General features: G+C 52.5%; 1 protein-coding gene across 1 annotated transcript in view; it reads left to right on the top strand.

Annotated features, from left to right (window-relative positions):
• The window catches only part of CACNG8 (calcium voltage-gated channel auxiliary subunit gamma 8), a 23,403-nt gene continuing 1,151 nt past the window's right edge, over window positions 1-22,252 (top strand). The window contains exons 1-5 of the mRNA XM_032271169.1: window positions 1-12; window positions 1,708-2,134; window positions 17,687-17,770; window positions 19,230-19,370; window positions 21,874-22,252. Of these exons, the coding sequence (XP_032127060.1) occupies window positions 1-12; window positions 1,708-2,134; window positions 17,687-17,770; window positions 19,230-19,370; window positions 21,874-22,252 (1,043 nt within the window). The remainder of the gene's footprint in view (window positions 13-1,707; window positions 2,135-17,686; window positions 17,771-19,229; window positions 19,371-21,873) is intronic.

The raw sequence follows: 22,252 nt of genomic DNA, 5'->3' as shown, positions 1-22,252 counted from the left end.
ATGTGGAGGAAGGTGAGGGGCTACAGTGTGTGTTCCTGTACAGGTGACATCGCAGAGGGGAGTACTGGGGGGAGTTCCCAAGGAGGGACGCCAGTGGGGGCCTGCAGAGGAGGTTTTCCTGGGCAGAGGAGAGTCTGGGAGCTGTAGCCGTGGAGCAGGAGGAAGTGAGTCAAGGGAATTCTACATGATGGGAGAGAAGTTGGGGAGGATGCCTCCTTGTACGTTGAGGAGAGAGTGGGTTTTGAAGTGAGTTGGAGGGGTCTGGAGTTGGGGGAACCTGCGTGCTGAAGATGCCATGTAATGATGAAGGGTGACGAAGAGGGATTTAGAGGCAGTGGGAGATGCTGTGAGTGCAAAGGGGCCCGTGGGTGCAAGCCGGGCAGAGTGGAGGTACAGCGTGCTCCCTGCTATGGGAGTCCAGGGCAGAGATTGGAACGCTCCTGGATGGAGAGAAATCTGGGGTCTGGAGGAAGCCACTCCTTCGAGTAGAAAGTGCCGTGGGACTCATGGAGGAAATTTTTCTTAATGGAGGAGAAAACGATGGTTATGATATGAGTTCGTTTAAGTTGTAGTGGGGGGGAAGATTCGGAAGACTCTTCTAAGCAAGAGAGAGAGTGGAGTTTTTCCTGGAGTAAAGACATAGTATGGGATGGGGGGGTGAATGGATTGTGGGGAGACACTGGGGGCTGTGAGAGGGAATGGGTTGGAGATGGAGGGCATTTTGTAAACCAGTGGGTCCGGCGTTGGGTGCGTGAGAATTCCCCAGGGAGCTTTTAAAAACTTAGACGCTCAGGCCACACTGCAGCCCAGTGATGTCGGACTTTCTCAGGTGGGGCGCGAACATCCGAATCTGTAAAGGTCCTCGGGTGATTTCGAGGTGTGTCGGAGGCTGCCGAGGCGGGAACGGGCTTCTAGGCAGAGGAGACTGACTGAGGGTGTCTGCTTACTCTGAGTTGCACAAACTGTGAGGGGCAACTGGGATTTTTTTTTCTCCTTTTAAGTTTTCCTTTTTAGTTGAAGACTTTCTTTTTCCTAAGGAGTGGAAATTGTAGGGGACCATTAGGAGTGACTGAATGGCAGAACCCAGAGCGGAGGGGGCCCGCGGAGGTTATTCTCATGGAGGTGGTGCTGCTGGGGATTCTTAAGTTGTGGAGACGCTCAGGGGGAAGAAGTTGGGGAGCCAGGAAGGGGTTCTAGCAGATGGAGATGTGTGGCTTGCAGGGGAAGAGTGGGGAGAACTGGTGGGGGCCGAATGGTGATGGGGTGGGGGTCTCTAAGGAAGGAAGAACGCGACAGGGGCTCCTGGGGAGGAAGAGGCCTGGGGCTTGGTGTCGTAGGGTGGCTTCCCAAAGCGATCAGGACTGTGGAGCTCACCCAGGAGGAGCCAGCGGGGGCTTGGGGCGAGGGCTGTGGGTGTGAGCGGTGGTGGGGATTTCTCCGAGTGGGGTTAGTGGGATGGATGACTTTGTTGAGCAGAAGACAAAAGTGGAGAGATTTTTCTTTTCTTTTTTTTTTTTTTTTTTTTTTTTTTTGAGAAAGGAAAGCAGTGGAGACCCGAGTGGAAGGAGTTTCTGGAGCTGAGGCAGGGATTTTAGGGGGGGCGGGGACTGGGGGAGGTACCTGTGCCTTCTTCTCCTCTAATCCGAGATCTCGCTCCTTGCCCTCCACCAGCCGCCGACCATGGCCGTGCTCTGACCCCCTCCCCAGCCGCAGCGTCCTCGCCGCCCCCTCCCCCGCCCCGCCGGCCCCCGGCACCCCGCTTCTGCCTGCGCTGTGACCCCCCCAGCCGCCGGCACGGCCCCGCCCCCGCTGCCCCGGTGGTGGCCCACGGCCCCCCGGCTGCCCGTGGTCAAACTGGAGTCGCTGAAGCGCTGGAACGAGGAGCGGGGCCTCTGGTGCGAGAAGGGGGTGCAGGTGCTGCTGACGACGGTGGGCGCCTTCGCCGCCTTCGGCCTCATGACCATCGCCATCAGCACCGACTACTGGCTCTACACGCGCGCGCTCATCTGCAACACCACCAACCTCACGGCAGGAGACGACGGGACCCCCCACCGCGGGGGCGGGGGCGCCTCCGAGAAGAAGGACCCCGGCGGCCTCACGCACTCGGGGCTCTGGAGGATCTGCTGCTTGGAAGGTAGGGTGCGGGCGGCCCTGCCCGCAGCCCCCGCCGCTCCCCTCCCAGAGACCCTGGGTCTCCCGGGGCTGCCTCTCCCTGATCCTGGGGCCCCCATGGGCACCCTTCCTCCTCTGTCTGAGGGGCTTCTGCGCCTTCCCGTTAGCGCCCCGACCTTCTCTCCTTTCCGCCCCACTCCTCCCTGCGTCTGGGCGCCCTGCGGAATTCCTCTGCCTGGTCACCCTGCCTCCAGGCTCAACCCCTGGTCGCCCTGCCTCTCCGCTAACCCCTTATTCGGTCTTTCCCTGGTCCTTGTCTCCTGCCGTGCCTGTCACACCCCTCCCTTCTTCCTTCTCTCCAGCACCTGGGGCTCCTCCTGTTTCATTTCCTCCAGCTGCCCTCCCTGTACCTTTTCTCCTCCCCCCCCCCCCCCCCTTTTTTTTTTCAAGACAAGGTCTCATTCTGTCGCCCAGGCTGGAGTACAGTGGCACAGTCACAGCTCGCCGCAGCCTCCACCCCTTGGGTTCAAGCCATCCTCCCACCTCTGCCTCCTGAGTAGCTGGGACCACAGGCAAGAGCCACTGTGCCCGGCTAATTTTTTTCATTATTTGTAGAGATGAGGTCTCCCTGTGTTGCCCAGGCTGGTCTCCAGCTCCTTGGTTCAGGAGAGCCTCCTGCCTCAGCCTCCAAAGTGCTGGGATACACCCAGCAGCCTCTTTTTCCCTCTCCCCTCAGTCCATCTTGACCTGCTCCTCCATCCCACCTGCCTCTTCATTTCCTCTGCCAGGTGCCCCATGGCGTCTTCTCTCTCCCGACATTGCGCCCCAGTCCTCTGAATTCCCCTGCCTCTCCCACCCCATCCATGGCCCGGTCTCCAGGTCTCCATCTCTTTCCCCTTCTATTTGGCTGCTGCTCTCCTAAAACTTCCTGCCTTATTTCGCTATCACTTATGACCTGCTCTCTTTTCTGCCTGTGATTCTCCTCCTGTAGATCTTCCTCTCCCCATCAGGGCCCTTCCCCTGTCTCTCCCACCAGGATGCCCTCCAACCTCCTACCCTGATCCCTTCCTCCTCTTCCTTAGTGGGCTCCACTTCCTTTTCCTCTGCTCGTGCCTTCTCTGACGTCCTCCTGACTCCATGCCTCTTAGTTACTTTAAGGCTCCTGGCTCCTGACCCTGCTACCTCCTTGAATCTCTGCCTGGGTTCTTTTCCTCTTTGTCCAGTTCTCCTCTCACAGCTTCTCTCCTAGCTCGGCTCCCTGGCTCTTGACTCGCCCTCTTCTCCAAGGCTCTTGCCTTCTCCTGCACCAACCCCTTCTCTCTCCCACTCTTAGCATCAGTATTTCTTTCCTGAGTGTCATGGAGTTGAGGGGCTGGGAAGCAGGAGTCCTGGTGCCAGTCCTGCTGCGTGTCTGCCTCCCCATGTGTGACCACTGTCTTTGCCCTGCAACCCAGCCTCACAGCCCTTGTCTGCAACATGAAGGAGTGGAACCAGCCATCCTGATGCCCCCTTCGACCAAAAGATTGCAATCTCTTGCTTCTCTTTTTCACCCCCGTCTATTTCTTCTGTCCCTTCTTCCTCTGTTTTGGTGATTGCTCATGACAAGCCAGGAATGTTATTTAATCCTATGAGGTGGGGACCACCTCCCTATTGGGGATGGGTAAACTGAGGCTCAGAGAGGTGAAGCCACTTGCCCAAGGTCACCCAGCTGAGAAAAGGGCAGAGCCAAGAGCAGAACTCCAATCCCATGGATGGGATCCGCAGATGTGCTCTGCCTAGTGTACAGTGTTTAAAACTGAAAGCAAAATCTGAATCCATTGCCAACAGTTAAAAATAGGGAGGCTTCCCATTGTAGTTCCAATTTCCGGCTTCTTCTGAGCGATCAGAAGATCTAACGCAAGCCTACGTTCTACCCTGACCACGATGGGCCGGATCCGAGCAGCAGCTGGAGGCCTCCATTTCCCCCACAGTCACCTCCATTCACTCCATCGCCTCCCATTCCTCCCATGGTTCTCATGATGCTATTTTCCTCTCCTGTGGAAGTTTGAGTTCATGTCCACTCACTGGCCTGACCAAGCACCAGGCACAGAGCCAAGTGTGAGGGCTCACATCATGAAACCCCTAGGATAACGCGTGGCATCTAGTCAGGATGCCATTCATTCATTCATTTATTCATTCAACATCCCATTTGTATTGCGTTTATACTATGTGCCAAGCATTGTTCTGGATTCTGTGGCTACAGCAGTGGAAAACAGACAAAAACCCCTCTCGTTATATATCTTATATTCTAGAGGGAGAGACAGATAATAATGGAGGTAATCAAGTCCACATTTAGGATGTTGGGTAAAACTGAGTGCTAAGGAGGAGAAGGAGTTGGGGGATGGGAGGTGTCAGGGTTCCCTGTGGGAAGTAGATAAGGAATCTAGGGAAAGCCCCCTGAGCAGGTGACACTTGAATGCAGGTCTGAAGGAAGTGAGAGATGGCGGCTGTGGCTATCTGGAGGAAAGTGCTTCAGACTGTAGGAATAGCAGGTGCACAGTTCCTGAGGTGGGAGAGGGAGTGCCTGTGTGTTGACCAAGCCAGTGGGAGGTCGGCGTGACCGGGGCAGAGTGGGTGGGAGGAACGTAGCAGCAGGAGGTCCAACAGTTGTAGGGCTAACAGGATCCCCATCCCACTGGTTCTGTATTATTACCATTATTTGAGACAGAGTCTCACTCTGTAGACCAAGCTGTAGTGCAGTGGCGCGATCTTGGCTCACTGCAACCTCCGCCTTGGGGCTCAAGCGATTCTCATGCCTCAGCCTCCCAAGTAGCTGGGACTACAGGTACGTGCCACCACACCCAGATAATTTTTTCAATTTTAGTAGAGACGAGGTTTTACCTTCCACTATGTTGCCCAGGGTGGTCTGGAACTCCTAAGCTCAGGCGATCTGCCCGCCTCAGCCTCCCGAAGTGCTGGGATTACAGGTGTGAGCCACCATGCCCGGCCTTTTAAAAATTACTTTATTTATTTATTTATTTACAGACAGAGTCTTGCTTTGTCACCCAAGCTGGAGTTCAATGGCATGATCTCGGCTCACTGCAACCTTGGCCTCCCGGGTTGAAGCAATTCTCATACCTCAGCCTCCCGAGTAGTTGGAATCACAGGTGTGCTCCACCATGCCCAGTTAATTTTTGTTAATTTTTTAAATTAGAGACGGGGTTTCACCATGTTGGCCAGGATGGTCTCGAATTTCTGACCTCAAGTGATTGGCCCGCCTAGGCCTCCCAAACTGCTGGGATTACAGGCGCTTGGCCAGGTTCTGTTTTTTGTTTGTTTGTTTGTTTTAGTTAGGGTGTTGCTCTGTCACTCAGCCTGAAGTGCAGTGGTAAGACCGTAGCTCACTGCAGCCTTGAACTCCTGAACCCAAGCCATCCTCTTGGGTTCAACCTCCCAAATAGCTGGAACTACAAGCACATGCCACTATTTTTTGTAGACACAGGGTCTCACTGTATTGCCCACACTGGTCTCAAACTCCTGGACTCAAGCAATCCTCCTGCCTCAGCCTCCCGATGTGTTGAGATTATAGGTGTGAGCCCCTGTGCCTGGACTCACAGCTTCTTATGCATCCCAGAAAGCACTTGTGCTTTATATTCAGAGATGGGAGCCATTGAAGGTTCTTGAGCAGAGAAGTCACAAGAACCTTACAGCCTTCTTACAGAAAAGAAGACTTACATTTTTGCAGTATGGCTCTTGCTGCTGTGTTGACAAATGACCAAGGGGTAGTCAAATGAGACAGCAAGAGGCTCATCAAGGGTAGGGGCAGTAGTGTTTGGGAAGTTGTTTGAATTCTTAGTATATTCTGGAGCTACTGTGGGCAGGAATGCTGATGGTGCAGTTGTAGGATATGAGAGAGAAGAGCCAGGGGTGTCTCCAAAGCAGGGATTTTCCATTGCAGCACGGTTGATATTTTGGGGTGGATAATTCCATGTGGTGGGTGCCATCCGATCCATTGTAGGATGCTGGGCAGCAGCCTTGATCTCTGCCCACTAGATGCCAGCAGCACCCTTCCCAGTCATGACAACCAAAATTGTGAATTGTCTCTAAACACTGCTGACCGTCCGCTGGGAGGTAAGATCACCCCGAGTTGCGAATCAGCACTTTAGGGCTTTGGCCTGAACTCCTGAGAACAGGCAAGCCATTCGTAAGATGAAACAGCAGTTATTTTATTTCTTTTATTTTCTCTTATCAAGTTTGTTATGAAGAAGAGGGATCATGGGCTCCGTTCTGGACATGTTAAATGTATGATACCCGTTAACAGATAATATCTAGGAGAGAGGTCAGCGCAGTGAAGGGTCTGCAAAATGCCATATAGGAAAGATTTTAGGCTCTGTGGAGCAGACAGTCTCTATCACAACTACTCATGGAAACAACCAGGACAGTATGTAAGGAACTGAGCATGGCTGTGTTCCAATGAGACTTCATTTACGGACACTAAAATTTGAATTTCGGCTGACGCCCTTTTCAGCCTCAGCCCACCTGCACCCAGGTGAATCAACAGCCATGTTCCTCCCACGAAGCCTGTTTGAGGGGGTATCTTCATTCAAAGCGCTCGTTTTAACATTTGGGGCCATTTTCAAAAGAAAAAAAATTTTTGAATTTCACCTAGCGCAGTGGCTCATGCCTGTAATCCCAGCCCTTTGGGAGGCAGAGGCAGGTGGATCACTTGAGGTCAGGAGTTCGAGACCAGCATGGCCAACATGGTAAAACCCCATCTCTACTAAAAATACAAAAATTAGTCAGGCGTGGTGGTGGGTAGTTCTAGCTACTCAGGAGCCTGAGGCAGGAGAATTGCTTGAACCCAGGAGACGGAGGGTGCAGTGAGCCAAGATCACGTCACTGCACCTCAGCCTGGGTGACAGAGAGACTCCATCTAAGAAAAAAAAAATTGAATTCCATGTCATTTTCATGTGCCATAAAATCATCTTCCTCTTGGATACTTTCTTAATCATTAAAAGCACATAAAACCCATTCTTAGCTGGATTTGGCTTGTGAGCTGTAGTTTGCTGACCATTGATGTAGGTTGTTAGAGATGCGATATATGAGGCCAGAGGCCAGGCTGGAGATATCAGTTTGAGGGGCACCACCATACAGATGGATTAGATGATGGAGTCACTCAGAGAAGAGATGGTCGGGTGCGGTGGCTCACACCTCTAAGCCCAGCACTTTGGGACCCCCAAGGTGGGAAGACTGCTTGAGCCCAGGAGTTTGAGACCAGCCTGGGAAAAATAGAGAGACTTGTCTCTATAAGGTCTAATTTAAAAATTAGCTAGGAGTGCTAGTGCCTGTGATCCCAGCTGCTCAGGAGGCTGAGGTGGGAGGATGGCTTAGACCCAGGAAGTTGAGGCTGCAGTGAGCCGTGATTATGCCACTGCACTCCAGTGCCTGGGCAACAGGGCAAGACCCCATCTCAAAAGCAAACAAAAAAAGAGAAGAGACAAGAACAAATAATAAAATCTCGCTGAAGGCTTAAGCCTTGGGCCAGTCCACTGTTAAAAGGTGAGGGCCGTGAAAAGTCACCAGAAGGGGTTGAGAAAGGACTGGCCACAGGTTTGGGGAAAAACAGGTCACTGGATGTCCTAGAAGCCAAAGGAAGTTCGTGTTTCAGAGAGGGGAGGAATGAAGGCTCACTTCGTCGTTCTTACACTTATTATTTTTTGTCTTTTTTTCCCCTTTTTGGTGACAACGAGGTCTAGCTATATTGTCCAGGCAGGTCTCAAACTCCTGGGCTTAAGCGGTCCTCCCGCCTCTGCCTCCCTAAGAGCTGGGATTACAGGCATGAGCCGCCGCGCCCAGTGACTCTGTTGTTCTTGTAATTGTCATTCATTCGTCACTGGAGGCTCACAATAACCCTGCAAAGTAGGTACTTTATTTATTTATTTATTCTCTTTTTTTGGAGACAGAGTCTCACGGTGTCGCCCAGGCTGGAGTGCAATGGCACAATCTTGACCACTGCAACCTCCACCTCCCAGGTTCAAGCGATTCTCCTGCCTCAGCCTCCTGAGTAGCTAGGACTACAGGCGTGCACCCACCATACCCGGCTGATTTTTGTACTTTTAGTAGAGAAGGGGTTTCACCATGTTGACCACGCTGGTCTCGATCTCCTAGCCTCAGGTGATCTACCCACCTCGGCCTCCCAAAGTCCTGGGATTACAGGCATGAGCCATCATGCCTGGCCGGTACTTTTATTATTCCCATCTTCTAGAAGAAGTGAAGGCTCAGAGAGGTGAAGTGAGTTGTCCAAGGTCACACAGCTAATATGCAGTAGGGTCTGAATTTGTTTTTGTTTCTGATTTTTTTTTTTTTTTTTTTTTTTTAGAGATGGGGTCTCACCACATTGCCCAGCCTGGTCTAGAACTCCTGAGCTCAAGCAATCCTCTCTCCCCAGCCTCTCAAAGTGCTGGGATTACAGGCATGAAGCATCACGCCCGATCCAGCATCTGGATTTGAATCCAGGTCTGTCTGCTTTTCTAGGAGAACAAAGCAACAAATCCACTTGCTTTCAGCCCATCGCAGCTGCAGGGGTGTAGAAACTGGACCTCCCTAAGTCATTGCCTCCTGCCGTCACTATGTTCCTGGGAACTCTTGGGCTCAATTCCCTTCTCCCTCTGACGTGTGTCTGAAAGATGCAGCAGAATGTAATGATTGAAACAAGCTCTGAGGCTGCTCTGCCTAAGGAGCAACCATTCTTTATTCCCTTACTTTCTTTGATAAACTTGCTTTTGGCCGAGCGTGGTGGCTCATGCCTGTAATCCCAGCACTGTGGAAGGCCGAGGTGGGAGGATTCCCTGAGGCCAGGAGTTCCAGATCAGCCTGGCCAACATGGTGAAACCCTGTCTCTACTAAATATACAAAAAAAATAGCCGGGAATGGTGGCGGGCACCTGTAACCCCAGGTACTCGGAAGGCAGAGGCAGGAGAATTGCTTGAACCCGGGAGGCAGAGGTTGTAGTGAGCCGAGATCGGACCGCTGCACTCCAGCCTGGGTGACAGAGCAAGACTCCATCTCAATTGAAAAAACAAAAATTAACACAAAAACACTTGCTTTCACTTTATTCTCTCTCTTTTTTTTCTCTTTTTTCTGAGACGGAGTCTCACTTTGTCGTCCAGGTTAGAGTGTAGTGACGCGATCTTGGCTCACTGCAACTTCTGCCTCCCAGGTTCAAACGACTCTCCTGTCTGAGCCTCCCAAGTAGCTGGGATTACAGGCACCCATCACCACACCTGGCTAATTTTTGTATTTTTAGTAGAGATGGGGTTTCACCATGTTGGCCAGGCTGGTCTCGAACTCCTGACCTCAAGTGAGCTGCTGCCTTGACCCACTTTACTCCTTTTTTTTTTTTTTCTTTTTGAGATGGAGTCTTGCTCTGTCGCCCAGGTTGTAGTGCGGTGGCACCGTCTCGGCTCACCGCAACATCTGTCTCCCAGGTTAAAGCAATTCTCATGCCTCAGCCTCCTGAGCAGCTGGTACTACAGGTGCTTGCCACCACACCCGGCTAATTTTTTGTGTTTTTAGTAGAGACGGGGTTTTGCCATGTTGGCCAGGCTGGTCTTGAACTCCTGACCTCAAGTGATCTGCCTGCCTCAGCCTCCCAAAGTGCTGGGATTACAGGCATGAGCCACCATGCCCGGACCCACATTACTCTTAAAAGAAAAAGAAAAAGAAACAAATTCTGAGAAATAAGACTGGCTGGGTTTGCCTCTGGTCTGCTGCATCCAGCATTGTGACCTTGGCCTTATATTTCACCTTGCTGTGCCTCCATTCCATCATCAGAGAAATGAGAATCCTAATGGACCCTAGCACAGGGCCAGGAGGAATCAATGAGCTAATATAAGTAAAGCATTTCAAAGATGAGCAGGCCCAGAGGAAGAACTAGATGATAGAGATACATCTGTGTTGTTGCTCTGCTCTTCTTCTCCTTATCATTATTGGGAATTCCAATGTGACCAAGCCCTGATCCCCTCCACCCTGATAACCCAGGAGTCCCAGCACTTCACAAAAGAAATATAACAGAATAGTGGGCCAGTGGTTTACACCTTGTAATCCTAGCACTTTAGGAAGCCAAGGTGGGTGGATCACTTGAAGTCAGGAGTTCGAGGCCAGCCTGGCTGACATGGCGAAACCCCATCTCTACTAAAAATATGAAAATTAGCCAGGCGTAGTGGAGCTCACCTGGAGTCCCAGCTACTCAGGAGGCTGAGCAAGGAGAATCGCTTGAACCCGGGAGGTGGAGGTTGCAGAGAGCTGAGATGGTGCCATTGCCCACCGGCCTGGGTGACAGAGTGGGACTCCATCTCAAAAGAAAAAGAAAGAAAAGAAAGATAGGGGGAGGGAGGGAAGAAAAGAAGGAAGGAAGGGAGGGAGGCAGGGAGGAATAAAGAAAGAAGAAATACAACACAAGGCTGGGCCAGTGGCTTACCCTGGTAATTCCAGCATTTTGGGAGGCAAGGTGAGAGGACTGCTTGAGTCCAGGAGTTCAAGACCAGCCTGGGCAACATAAAAAAATTAAAAATTAGTTGGGCATGGTGGTACATCCCTGTAGTCCCTGCTACTGGGGAGGCTGAGGCAGAAGGATTGTCTGAGCCCAGGAGGACAAGGCTGCAGTGAACTATAATTGTGCCACTGCCCTCCAGCCTGGGTGACAGAGGCCCTGCCTCAAAACAAAATGAAACAAAAATTAAAATTTTTCTAGTAGCTACATTAAAATAATTAAAAAGGAACAGGTGAACTTAATATTTTATTTTATTTTATTTATTTATTTATTAAAGACGGGGTTTCACCGTGTTGGTCAGGCTGGTCTTGAACTCTCGACCTCAGGTGATCCACCCGCCTTGGCCTCCAAAGTGCTTGGATTACAGGCGTGAACCACCACGCCCGGCCCTAACTTAATATTTTATTTAACCCCACAATAGCCAAGATATTATCACTTGAAGATGTAATAATCAATATAAAAATTATTAATGAAATCTTACACATTCTCTCCCTCTCTCTTTTTTTCTCCATCCTGAGTCTGAAACTCAGTGCATCTTTTACCCTCACAGAACCTCTCCATTGCCATGTTTCCAGTTTTGGGAGCTGAGGGTGTCTGCATGGGATAGCCCAGCTTGTGCCCCCTCCTCAGGGATTTCGGCCGCACCCTGGGTCCTCTCTCAGGGCTCAAGCATCTGGACCCACAGCCTTATTTATTAGTGCCAACTACAGAAAGCTTCTGCACTAGCACTTTGCCTGGCTTATTATCTCATGGAGCTCGTGCCATTTGGCCAGGGGGAACTGAATCTGGTGGCCAGCAAGGGGAAGTGACTCAGTCTGGACCTCCCACCATGTGAGGGGCCCAGCGCTTTGGATCCCAGTTCTCCTTAACCCTCGCATGCCCAGGTCTGCACTAAGAAGGCCCTGGGGGAGATTCAGGGTCACGACATCACCATCCATGCACAGGAAAAGCTGCTAGCATGATCAGTGGCATCAGCCTTCGCTACTGTGTATTCTGTGCCTAACTTTCTTTTTTTGTGAGACAATCTCGCTCTGTCACCCAGGCTGGAGTGCACTGGCGCAATCTCTGCTCACTACAATTTCTGCTGCCCAGGTTTAAGCAATTCTCCTGCCTCAGCCTCCTGAGGAGCTGGGATTACAGGCCCCCATCACCACGCCGGGCTAACTTGTATTTTTTAGTAGAGGTGGGGTTTCACCATGATGGCCAGGCTGGTCTTGAACTCCTGATCTCAGGTGATCCACACACCTCAGCCTCCCAAAGGCTGGGATTACAGGCATGAGCCATTGCACCCAGTCTTCTGTGCCTAACTTTCTTTCTTTGTTTTTTTTGAGAGGGAGTTTCGCTCTTGTCACCCAGGCTGGAGTGCAGTGGCATGATCTTGGCTGACTGCAACCTCCACTTCCCAGGTTGAAGTGATTCTCCTGCCTCAGCCTCTGGAGTGGTTGGGATTACAGGCATGCACCACCATGCCCAGCTAATTTTTGTATTTTTAGTAGAGAAGGGGTTGCACCATGTTGGCCAGGCTGGTCTTGAACTCCTGTCTTCAGGTGATCTACCTGCCTTGGCCTCCCAAAGTGCTGGGATTACAGGCGTGAGCCACTGCGCCCGGTCTTGTGTGCCTACCTTTCATTGAAATCTCACTGAAGCCTGTAAAGTCACACTACCGTCCTCATTTTCCCAATGAGGCAGTGGATGCTCAGGGACAATCCAGTTCCAAACCCACACAGCTGGGAAGTGGTGCTTTCGGATGTGTGTCCCGAGAGCTGGATTCAGAGCCTGTGTTCAGTAACCCCCATAGCCACCAGGCTCTACTGTCTTAAATATGCTGACCTCCTAAACCGAGCTGTGCTGGAAGGAAACTCCGACCCATCACTCACCCACCACGGGGCATTGGGCAACTTCTTCAGCTCTCTGCCTCAGTCTCCTCATTTGTAAAGCAAGGATGCTGTTGCTGCCTACCTCCCAGGGTTTGTCCTAGGGACTGAGCGAGTTATTAACCACCTGTCCAATGCTTGGAGCAGTACGTGGTGCGTCGTTAGCATTCAGTCAGGGCTAGTTATAATTACCGTCACCACTAAGCTGGTCAGCGATTCAGTGTGGCATGTGGTTTACATGCTCAGTCTCGTTTAATTATCACTAATCTTTTGAGGGAACTACTATGATCCCATTCAAGAAAGGAGGGACCAGGCTGGGCGTGATGGCTCACGCCTGTAATCCCTGCACTTTGGGAGGCTGAGGCGGGAAGATTACAGGATCAGGAGTTCGAGACCAGCCTGGCCAACGTGGTGAAACCCTATGTCTGCTAAACACACAAAAATTAGCCGGGTGTGGTGATGGGTGCCTGTAGTCCCAGCTACTCAGGAATTGCTTGAACCCAGGAGATGGAGGTTGCAGTGAGCCGAGATCATGCTACTGCACTCTAGCCTGGGTGACAGTGAGACTCCATTTCAAAAAAAAAAGAAAGGAAAAAAAAAGGAGGGACCATCAGCTCGTAATCATACCTACCACACTGTGGTGGATGAGCTGATGGGTAAGAGTTTGCATGTGGGAGTGGTGTTTTCACTCACTCATTCACTCGTTCATTCATTCATTCATTTTGGAAATTGTAGTAAATTATACATAACATAAATTTACCATCTTCATCATTTTGAAGTATGCATTTCAGTAGTGGTAAGTACACTCATGTTGCTTTGCAACCAATCTCCAGAACTCTTTCATCTTGCAAAACGGAAACTCTGTACCCGTTAAATCACTCCACACCCCCACACCCTCCAGCCTGGCAACTACCTTGCTACTTTCTGTCTCTATGAATTTGATTATTCCAGGTATTTCATATAAGTGGAATCATACAGTATTTGTCTTTTTGTTACTGACTTATTTAGCTTAGTATAACGTCCTCAAGGTTTTTCTTTGTTTCTAGCATGTATCATAATTCATTTCCTTTTTAAGGCTGAATAATATTCCATGGTATGTACATAGCACATGTTGTTTATCCATTCATCTGTCAATGGCCATTTGTGTATTCCCACTTTTTGGCTATTGTGAACAATGCTACTATGAAGACAAGTGTATGAATATCTATTTGAGTCCCGACTTTTTTTTTTTTTTTTTTGGTTGGGGCGGGGGTTTGGCTTTTTTTACCCAGGCGGGAGTGCATTGGCGCGATCTCGGCTCACCACAACCTCCGCCTCCTGGGTTCAGGCAATTCTCCTGCCTCAGCCTCCTGAGTAGCTGGGATTACAGGCACACGCCACCATGCCCAGCTAATTTTTTGTATTTTTAGTAGAGACGGGGTTTCACCGTGTTGACCAGGATGGTCTCGATCTCTTGACCTCGTGATCCACCCGCCTCGGCCTCCCAAAGTGCTGGGATTACAAGCGTGAGCCACCGCGCCCGGCCGAGTCCCGACTTTTAATTTTTTTGGGTCTATCCCCAGTAGTGGCATTGCTGGATCATATGATGATCCTATGTTTAGTTTTTTGAGGAAGCTCTGTACTGTTTCCATAGCCACTGCACCATTTCACATTTCTACCATCAGTGCACAAGGATTCCAACTTCTCCACATCCTTCACAACACTTGTTATTTTATTTATTTATTTTTGAGACAGGGTCTCGCTCTGTCGCCAGGCTGGAGTGCAGTGGTATGATCTTGGCTCACTGCAATCTCTGCCTCCAGGGTTCAAACGATTCTCCTGCCTTGGCCTCCCAAGTAGCTGGGTCTACAGGCGTGCGCCACCACGCCTGGCTAATTTTTGTATTTTTAGTAGATATGGGGTTTCACCATGTTGACTAGGATAGTCTTGAACTCCTTGACCTCAAGTGATCCACCCGCCTCAGCCTCCCAAAGTGCTGGGATTACAGGCATGAGCCACCGTGTCCAGGATATTAATTTTTAATAGTAGCCATGCTAAAGGATATGAGATGGTATTTCATTGTGGTTTTCATTGCATTTCCCTAACGATTAGTGAAATTGAACATCTTTTCATATGCTTGTGGCCCATTCAATCATTCTTTTTTTTTGAGACCCAGTCTTGCTCTGTCACCCACACTGGAGTGCAATGGCGTGATCTCAGCTCGCTGAAACCTCTGCTTCCCAGGTTTAAACAATTCACCTGCCTCAGCCACCCAAGTAGCTGGGATGACAGGTGTGCACCACCACACCCAGCTAACTTTCATACATTCCGTAGTAATGGGGTTTTACCATGTTGGTCAGGCTGGTCTCAAACTCCTGACCTCAGGTGATCTACCCAACTTGGCCTCCCAAAGTGCTGGGATTACAGGCATGAGCTACTACACCTGGCCCATTCATTCATTCTTTCATTAGAAATACTTACTTAGCATTCAGTATGCAGTAGGCACTGTTCTAGGTGCCGGTCATAGTGTTGAACAGCCCAGATGCTCACATTCGTGTTGTGTGTTTGAGTTTTGCTGCCAGCATCCATCAGCTGTGAAATGATGACCCCTTTCTGTGCCTCGGTTTCCACATCTGGGTAATGGCTGCCATATATCAACTGCTATCAACTGAGCACTTAATTGTGTTCCAGGCAAAGTGCCAAATCTCCACCTGGACCCAGTCCATCATATCAGTCCCATGAGGTAGGTCCTGTTCTCTCCGTGTGTGTGTGTATGTGTGTGTTTTGGGACAGAGTCTTGCTCTGTTACCCAGGCTGGAGTGCAGTGGCTTGATCTTGACTCACTGCAACCTCCGCCTCCTGGGTTCAAGCGATTCTCCTGCCTCAGCCTCCTGAGTAGCTGGGACTACAGGCAGGCGCCACCACGCCCAGCTACTTTTTGTATTTTTAGTAGAAATGGAGTTTCACCCTGTTAGCCAAGATGGTCTCAATCTCTTGACCTCATGATCTGCCTGCCTTAGCCTCCTAAAGTGCTGGGATTACAGGCATAAGCCACCACACCCGGCTGTTCTCTGCATTTTATAGGTGGGGATACTGAAGCAAGTCGGCCTATGTAACACCAGCAAGGACACAGAAAAAGGAAGTGGTGGAGGCCAGCACTTTAGGAGGTCCAGGCAGGCAGATCACGTGAACTCAGGAGTTTGAGACCAGCCTGGGCAAACTGGGCAACATGGAGAAACCCTGTCTCTACAGCAAATGCAAAAATTATCTGGGCATGGTGGCATGAGCCTGTAGCCCTGGCTACTCGAAAGGCTGATGCAGGAGGATCACTTGAGTCCAGGAGCGGGAGGTGGCAGTGAGCTGAGATTGCACCACTGCACTCCAAACTGGGGCAACAGAAGGAGACCCTGTCTCAAAAAAAAAAAAAAAAAAAAAAAAAAAGACGCTCCGATATCTAACATTTGGCTGCCATAAGACATAAACCACACGATGTTTCATAGGACTCTTGGGAGCATCAGATGAGTTGGCCCACCTAGGAAGCACCCAACGCACGTTAGCCTGTGGCAGTATTACCGCCTTTGTATTTACTCTTCCCAGCTCCTCCTTCATCCCTATTCTTTCCCCTGCTTTCCTTTGCTGGCCACGGTCTGCCTCTGAGCTCCCCTTCTGCTATGCTTATATGCATTCATTCATTCTTCACTCAACCCTCATTTCTTTCTTTACTTTTTCCTTTTTGAGACGGAGTCTCACTCTGTCCCCCGGCTGGGGTACAGTGGTGCAATCTCGGCTCACTGCAACCTCCGCCTCCTTGGTTCAAGCGATCCTCCTGCCTCAGCCTCCCGAGTAGTTGGGATTACAGGTGCCTGTCACCACACCCAGCTAATTTTTGTATTTTTAGTAGAGATGGGGTTTCACCATTATTGTCCAGGCTGGCCTCAAACTCCGAACCTCAAGTGATCCATCCTCCTTGGCCTCCCAAAGTGTGGGGATTACAGGTGTGAGCCACCATACCTGGCCTCAACCTTAATTTCTCGTGGTCTCCCATGTGTCAGGCCTAGTGCCAAGAAATGCTGGCACACAGAGGAATCAGACTTCCATGCCCTACCCCCTCCAGGAACTCCCAGCTTGCCAAGGACAAAGAAGATCATCTATCAAGTAATGCATGTCCTACCGGGCACCTAAGAGCAGGAAACGGATCCAAGTTTGGTGGGAGGAATGAGTGCGTGTGTGTGTGTGTGTCTAGGGAAAGCTTCCTAAAGAGGGTGCCTCCTGAGCTGCCTGCTGCAGGTAAGTACTACATCAGCAAGGAATGTGAGCAGAATGTTCCACCACATGAGTAGAGGCCTGCAAAACTGGACAGAGCTGGGCAGTTGAGGAAACCGCATTTTTTATATATTTAATTTTTTCCCCAGCTTTGTGCTAGAGGTAGTAAAATATTAACTGTTCCCAAGGATGAGCAGATAGATGAGGATGGGCATCTTAGGAGGGGATGGAGATGAGACCCCTAGAGGCATACTCCATCCTCTCCACACACCTCTGCTTCCTTTAACCACTCCCTCTCTCCAGAAGGTTACAGGTTCCCTGCAGAAACAGACTGGAACTTCTCTCCCTCTCTCTACCCCCTGCCTCCCGCCGTCTCGCTACACGCAGGACTGGAGACTACAACTCCCATGATCCACTGCGGCTGCTCGTCCCACAACTGGACTCCAGACTTCACAGGGTCTCATGGGAAATGTAGTCCTCATTGTCTTCCGCATCCCTTTGTTTTTTTCCCACGCATTTCCAGACTTTTCGACGAATTTAGAGGTGGAACGGCGCCTTGTTATTGTTGAAGCCAACAATACCCTCTTTCTTACAGAGATGGGAGTCGAAGTCCAGAGTGCTGGAGCAACTGAGCCCAGCTTACAGGGCCAAGGTCCCGTGGCCTTGCTGTGAGTGCTGGAAAGATTGGACTTTGGGTTTTTTTTCTTGATTTTCTTCTTTTCTTTAACAGGCGGGGAAACTGAGACCCGAGAAGTTGAAAGTTTGTCCCATATCACGAGTCGGGCTCAGGAGCCAGGACTTGCGGTCTCCCAAGCAGCCCAGAGAGAGAAGGGGTTTGGGGGAAGGGCAGAGTCGGTTGTTCAGTGGGGTTGTCCAGCCCCCAACCCCGAAGTACCTGCCCCCACCACTGCCCTCCCCGCTCCTCCAGGGTTGAAAAGAGGCGTCTGCGTGAAGATCAATCATTTCCCGGAGGATACGGACTACGACCACGACAGCGCGGAGTATCTACTCCGTACGTGGGGGTCCGGGACAGACGTGGGGAGTGGGGAAATCGCGGGGCCTGGAGGGCGTCGGGGAGGGCGCCCGGAGAAGGGACTGGGACCCCGGCACTTGGATCGACACGCTGTGGTTTAGCTTCCCAGCCAATCCAAGTCCAGATGGTGAGATCCTCTGGTTCCCGATTGGCTGCGTGCTCTTGCTCCCGCCCCCTCCTCTCACCTTGGGGCGGGCTGAGGGAGGATCCTGGGCTCCGATTGGCTGCCTTGCTATCTCGGGCCCTCGCGGCGACTCTGCGCCGTGACTGGTTGTGGATTCCCGGGCTGGGATTGGCCGTGGGGCAATCTGCGGCGGGGACGGGCCACTCCCGGGAGCCGGCTGGGAAAGCCTGTGTTACCATTGGTAGCTACCCCGAGAACGCGGCAAATCCTAAATGATGATTGGCTGCGGCCTCAGCCAGGCTCCGAAATTGCAAAATCTGGTTGCCTGGGGTTTTAGGGGTGGGTGGAAAGGAAGGACTGCAGAGAAAGAGAGAAGCGGGGCGGGGGGAGACTGAGAGATTAGGGGAAGAAGGGAGGGAGGAAAAGAGGGAGAGAGACTCAGAGGAAGCCAGGCCTAAAGGGAGTGGGGAGGGAGGGAGTGGACAGAAGTGAAACCTGGAAGATAGAAGAAGCCTGGCAGAAAAGGAGGGGAGAGAGACCCAGGAAGATAGAAGAGACCAGGCAGAAAAAGGGACAGTGGGAGAGAACTAGGAAGACAGATGAGGCCAGGCAGAAAAAGGGGGGAGAGAGCTAGGAAGATAAGTGAGGCCAGGCAGAAAAAAAGAAGGGGGGCTAGGAAGACAGATGAGGCCAGGAAGATAAGAAGAGAGAGGGGAGACTGACCCAGAAAGACAGATGAAGCCAAGCAATAAAACGAGGGAGGGAACAGGGAGAGAAGGGAAGAGAAACTCAGAAATAGATTCAGCCTGGTAGAAAAGGGAGGAAGAGGGAGGAAGGAAGGTAGAGAGAGAGAAAAAAAACCAGACCGATGAAGCGTGGCAGAAAATGGGAGGGGGTGTGAAGAGAGGTAGTAAGTGATTTGCGGGATATGGAGAAAGAAATTCGCAGAAGAGAGGAAGGGAGGGACGAGAAAGAAAGAAAGGGAGAGGATTCATGGAGAAGTTTAGAGAAACCCCGGCAAAGTGATTAAAAGAGGGAGAAAAATATTTCTGGAGAGGGAAAAAACAGTCCGAAGTAGAAAGAAAAGGACAAAGAAAAAAAGGGAAAGGAAATCTGACCAAGAAATAGAGAAAATTTAAAAACAGGAGAGAGAATCAGGCAACAGTAAAATCAAACACACAGAACACGGCCGGAGAGGGAGGAGGACAAAACTGGCGGGAGGCGCCGCGAGATGGGGGGCCGGGAAGGGGGCGCAGGCGGCCGCCTCTGACCGCCCTGGCTCTCGCTCCTTTTCCTTTCTTTCCTCTCCCGCAGGGGTCGTCCGGGCCTCCAGCATCTTCCCCATCCTTAGCGCCATCCTGCTGCTGCTCGGGGGTGTGTGCGTGGCGGCCTCTCGCGTCTACAAGTCCAAGAGGAACATCATTCTGGGCGCAGGGATCCTGTTCGTGGCAGCAGGTGAGAGGCAGAGGGAGGGGGCGGCCGGGGCGGCCTACCTGTGCGCGCACGTGTGTGTGCAGGTGCGTGTGTGTGTGTGTGTGTGTGTGTGTGTACAAAGCCACCCTGCCCCGAGCACCCCCGGGGGCCCGGAGCCTTCCTAGGCGGTCCCCAAGCTCCATCGCCACCCGCTGGGTAGGGTGGGTGTAGTCTTCGCGACACCTTCGGAGGAGGGAACCAGCACTGACAGGTGTCTGGCACATAAGACGCCGAGGGATTAAGATCCTAAACCCGCCGTCCTGGAGACGGAAGGGGAGGAGCTGGGGGACGGGGTGGGACCTCCAGACAGAATTGGGCTCTAGAGGCTAGAGAGGCGGGGCTGGGCCTTGGAGGGCGGGCCCAGGAGAGGGAGAAAGTTATCTGGGCGTGCCCCTTAGGAAACCTTGGTGGATCCAAGAGTGGGGGCTGGTCCTGGGAAACCGTCCCCGGAAGTGGAAGCTAAAGGGGTTGGACCAGGGAGACTGAATAGGGCCCGTGCCCGTTGCCGTTTGGAGAAGGAGAGGCTAGAAAAGACGGGGCGCTGACTGGAAAAGGCAGAAGGGGAGGGGTTTTGTCCTTAAGGGCACAGAGAGTCAATCTGGCTGATTGAAGCCAGAGGCCGACCGAAGCCAGGCCGTATCTGCGACTGGCGGTCTCAAGAGTTAGGGCCTAGACGAGCAGAGACCTAGGACTGGAACACTCAAGAAGCACGACATGAAGGGGTAAGACCCCCTTTCTACCCTGCATGAGTAGCATTGGGAAATTCCAGTGGGCAGAGCTTTTTTGGAGAAGTAGAATACAGAGAAGGAGGGTTTTGCATATTTAAAGAGCAGGATGGCCGGGCGCGGTGGCGCAAACCTGTAATCCCAGCACTTTGGGAGGCCGTGGTGGACAGATTGCCTGAGGTCAGGAGTTCGAGACCAGCCTGGCCAACATGGTGAAACCCCGTCTCTACTAAAACTATAAAAAATTAGCCGGGCGTGGTGCCGCGCGCCTGTAATTCCAGCTGCTTGGGAAGCTGAGGCAGGAGAATCGCTTGAACCCGGGAGGCGGAAGTTGCAGTGAGTCGAGATCGCGCCATTGCACTCCAGCCTGGGCAACAAGAGCGAAACTCCATCTCAAAAAAAAAAAAAGAAGAAGAAGAAGAGCAGGTTATGCTTTGGGGATGGGTCTAGATCTGCAAAGTTTGGGGCTTGGAGGACCTGAAAGTCCGGAGTAGCGGTACCTGGGACCAGGGAGGGCCCTGGCCAAGAGCTGCATGGGGCGGGGTTTGGTAATCTGGAGGTGGGCCTAGAGTAGAAGGCGGGGCCTGCTTTATCAAGGGCAAATTTTTGACCAGCAGAGGAGGGCCTAGAATGGATACTCCCGCAGGAATTATATGATGAAGAGAGAGTTTAGGTAAGTGATAGGCAGGGCCTGGTCACAGCACGATGACATCATTAACAGAGTTCAAAGGAGCAGAGGGGCGGGGCTTGGGGAAAACCCAGGTTTATAACGTTAAGGGTGGCGTTAGACTAACTAGGTCAGGGCCTGGAAACTCATCTCATCAAAGGTGGGTTTTAGACCAGTCAGAGCAGGGCCTGGACTAGCTGCGGTGGATTACCACCAGCCAGGTGGGGTTTAGACCAGCAGAGGTGGAACCTCAGCTAGAGGAGTGGGGTTTATGCCAAGTGGGGGCAGCCCAGACCATCTGGGGGTGGGTCTTAGATCACGTAGGGCTGAGTTTAGACCAGCTTGGGCTGGGTTAGGCCAGCAGAGGTGGGGCCTGGGCTCTCCCGGGGCAGGACCTGGACCATCCAGGACCATGTCGGAACCATTCAGAGCAGGGCCTGGACCACCTGGGGGTGGAGTTTAGACCCTGAGATGGGACTTGAACCAGCCTGGGCCAGGACCACGTAGGATGCTGTCTGGACCATTTGGGGTCCTAGACCAGTTGCAGGTGGCGTTTAGATCAATGGGGGTGGAGGTGGGGTCCCAGACCAGCTGGGGCTTAGTTTAGACCAGCCAGGGCTGCGTTAGACCAGCACGGAGTTGGAGGGGGAGGTGGGGGAGGAAGTGGGGCGGAGCCGCTAGGCAATCGGAGGCAGGACCTGGACCATCCTGGGGTTTAGACCATGTGTGGGGGTGCTCAAGCCTATGGGGCAGGACCACCCATGATGCAGTCTGGACCATAGGCGGCCCTCCACCACCTGGGGGAGGGGGTTTAGATCAGCCGGGGCTGGGCTAGCTGGGACTGGGCCTGAGCCCTCTGAGTTGGAGCTTAACCGGCCGGGCCGCGCCTGGAGCGTTGGGCGGGGAGTTGCGTTCCCTACGGCAGGACTTGGTCAGCCGGATCCAGGACGAGGGTGTAGCCCACTTCTGGGGGGGACTACAAGCGCCGGGGGGAGGTGCCTGGGCCCGCTGGCGCCGGCTGACCCGGGCCGGGGGCGGGGCGGGGCCGGGCCGGGGGTGGCCTCGAGGCTCCCGTCTGACCGTCCCCGCCCAGGCCTGAGCAACATCATCGGCGTGATCGTGTACATCTCGGCCAACGCGGGCGAGCCGGGCCCGAAGCGCGACGAGGAGAAGAAAAGCCACTACTCGTACGGCTGGTCCTTCTACTTCGGCGGGCTGTCGTTCATCCTGGCCGAGGTCATCGGCGTGCTGGCCGTCAACATCTACATCGAGCGCAGCCGCGAGGCGCACTGCCAGTCTCGCTCGGACCTGCTCAAGGCCGGCGGGGGCGCGGGCGGCAGTGGCGGGAGCGGCCCCTCGGCCATCCTCCGTCTGCCCAGTTACCGCTTCCGCTACCGCCGCCGCTCCCGCTCTAGCTCCCGCTCCAGCGAGCCGTCGCCGTCGCGGGACGCGTCTCCCGGGGGCCCCGGGGG

Source organism: Sapajus apella, unplaced genomic scaffold (assembly GCF_009761245.1).
Source record: "Sapajus apella isolate SASKATOON/1434 unplaced genomic scaffold, GSC_monkey_1.0 scaffold224, whole genome shotgun sequence".
Taxonomy (NCBI): domain Eukaryota; kingdom Metazoa; phylum Chordata; class Mammalia; order Primates; family Cebidae; genus Sapajus; species Sapajus apella.
The sequence above is the reverse complement of the archived record's forward strand: the minus strand, read 5'-3'. Positions and strand labels throughout refer to the sequence as shown.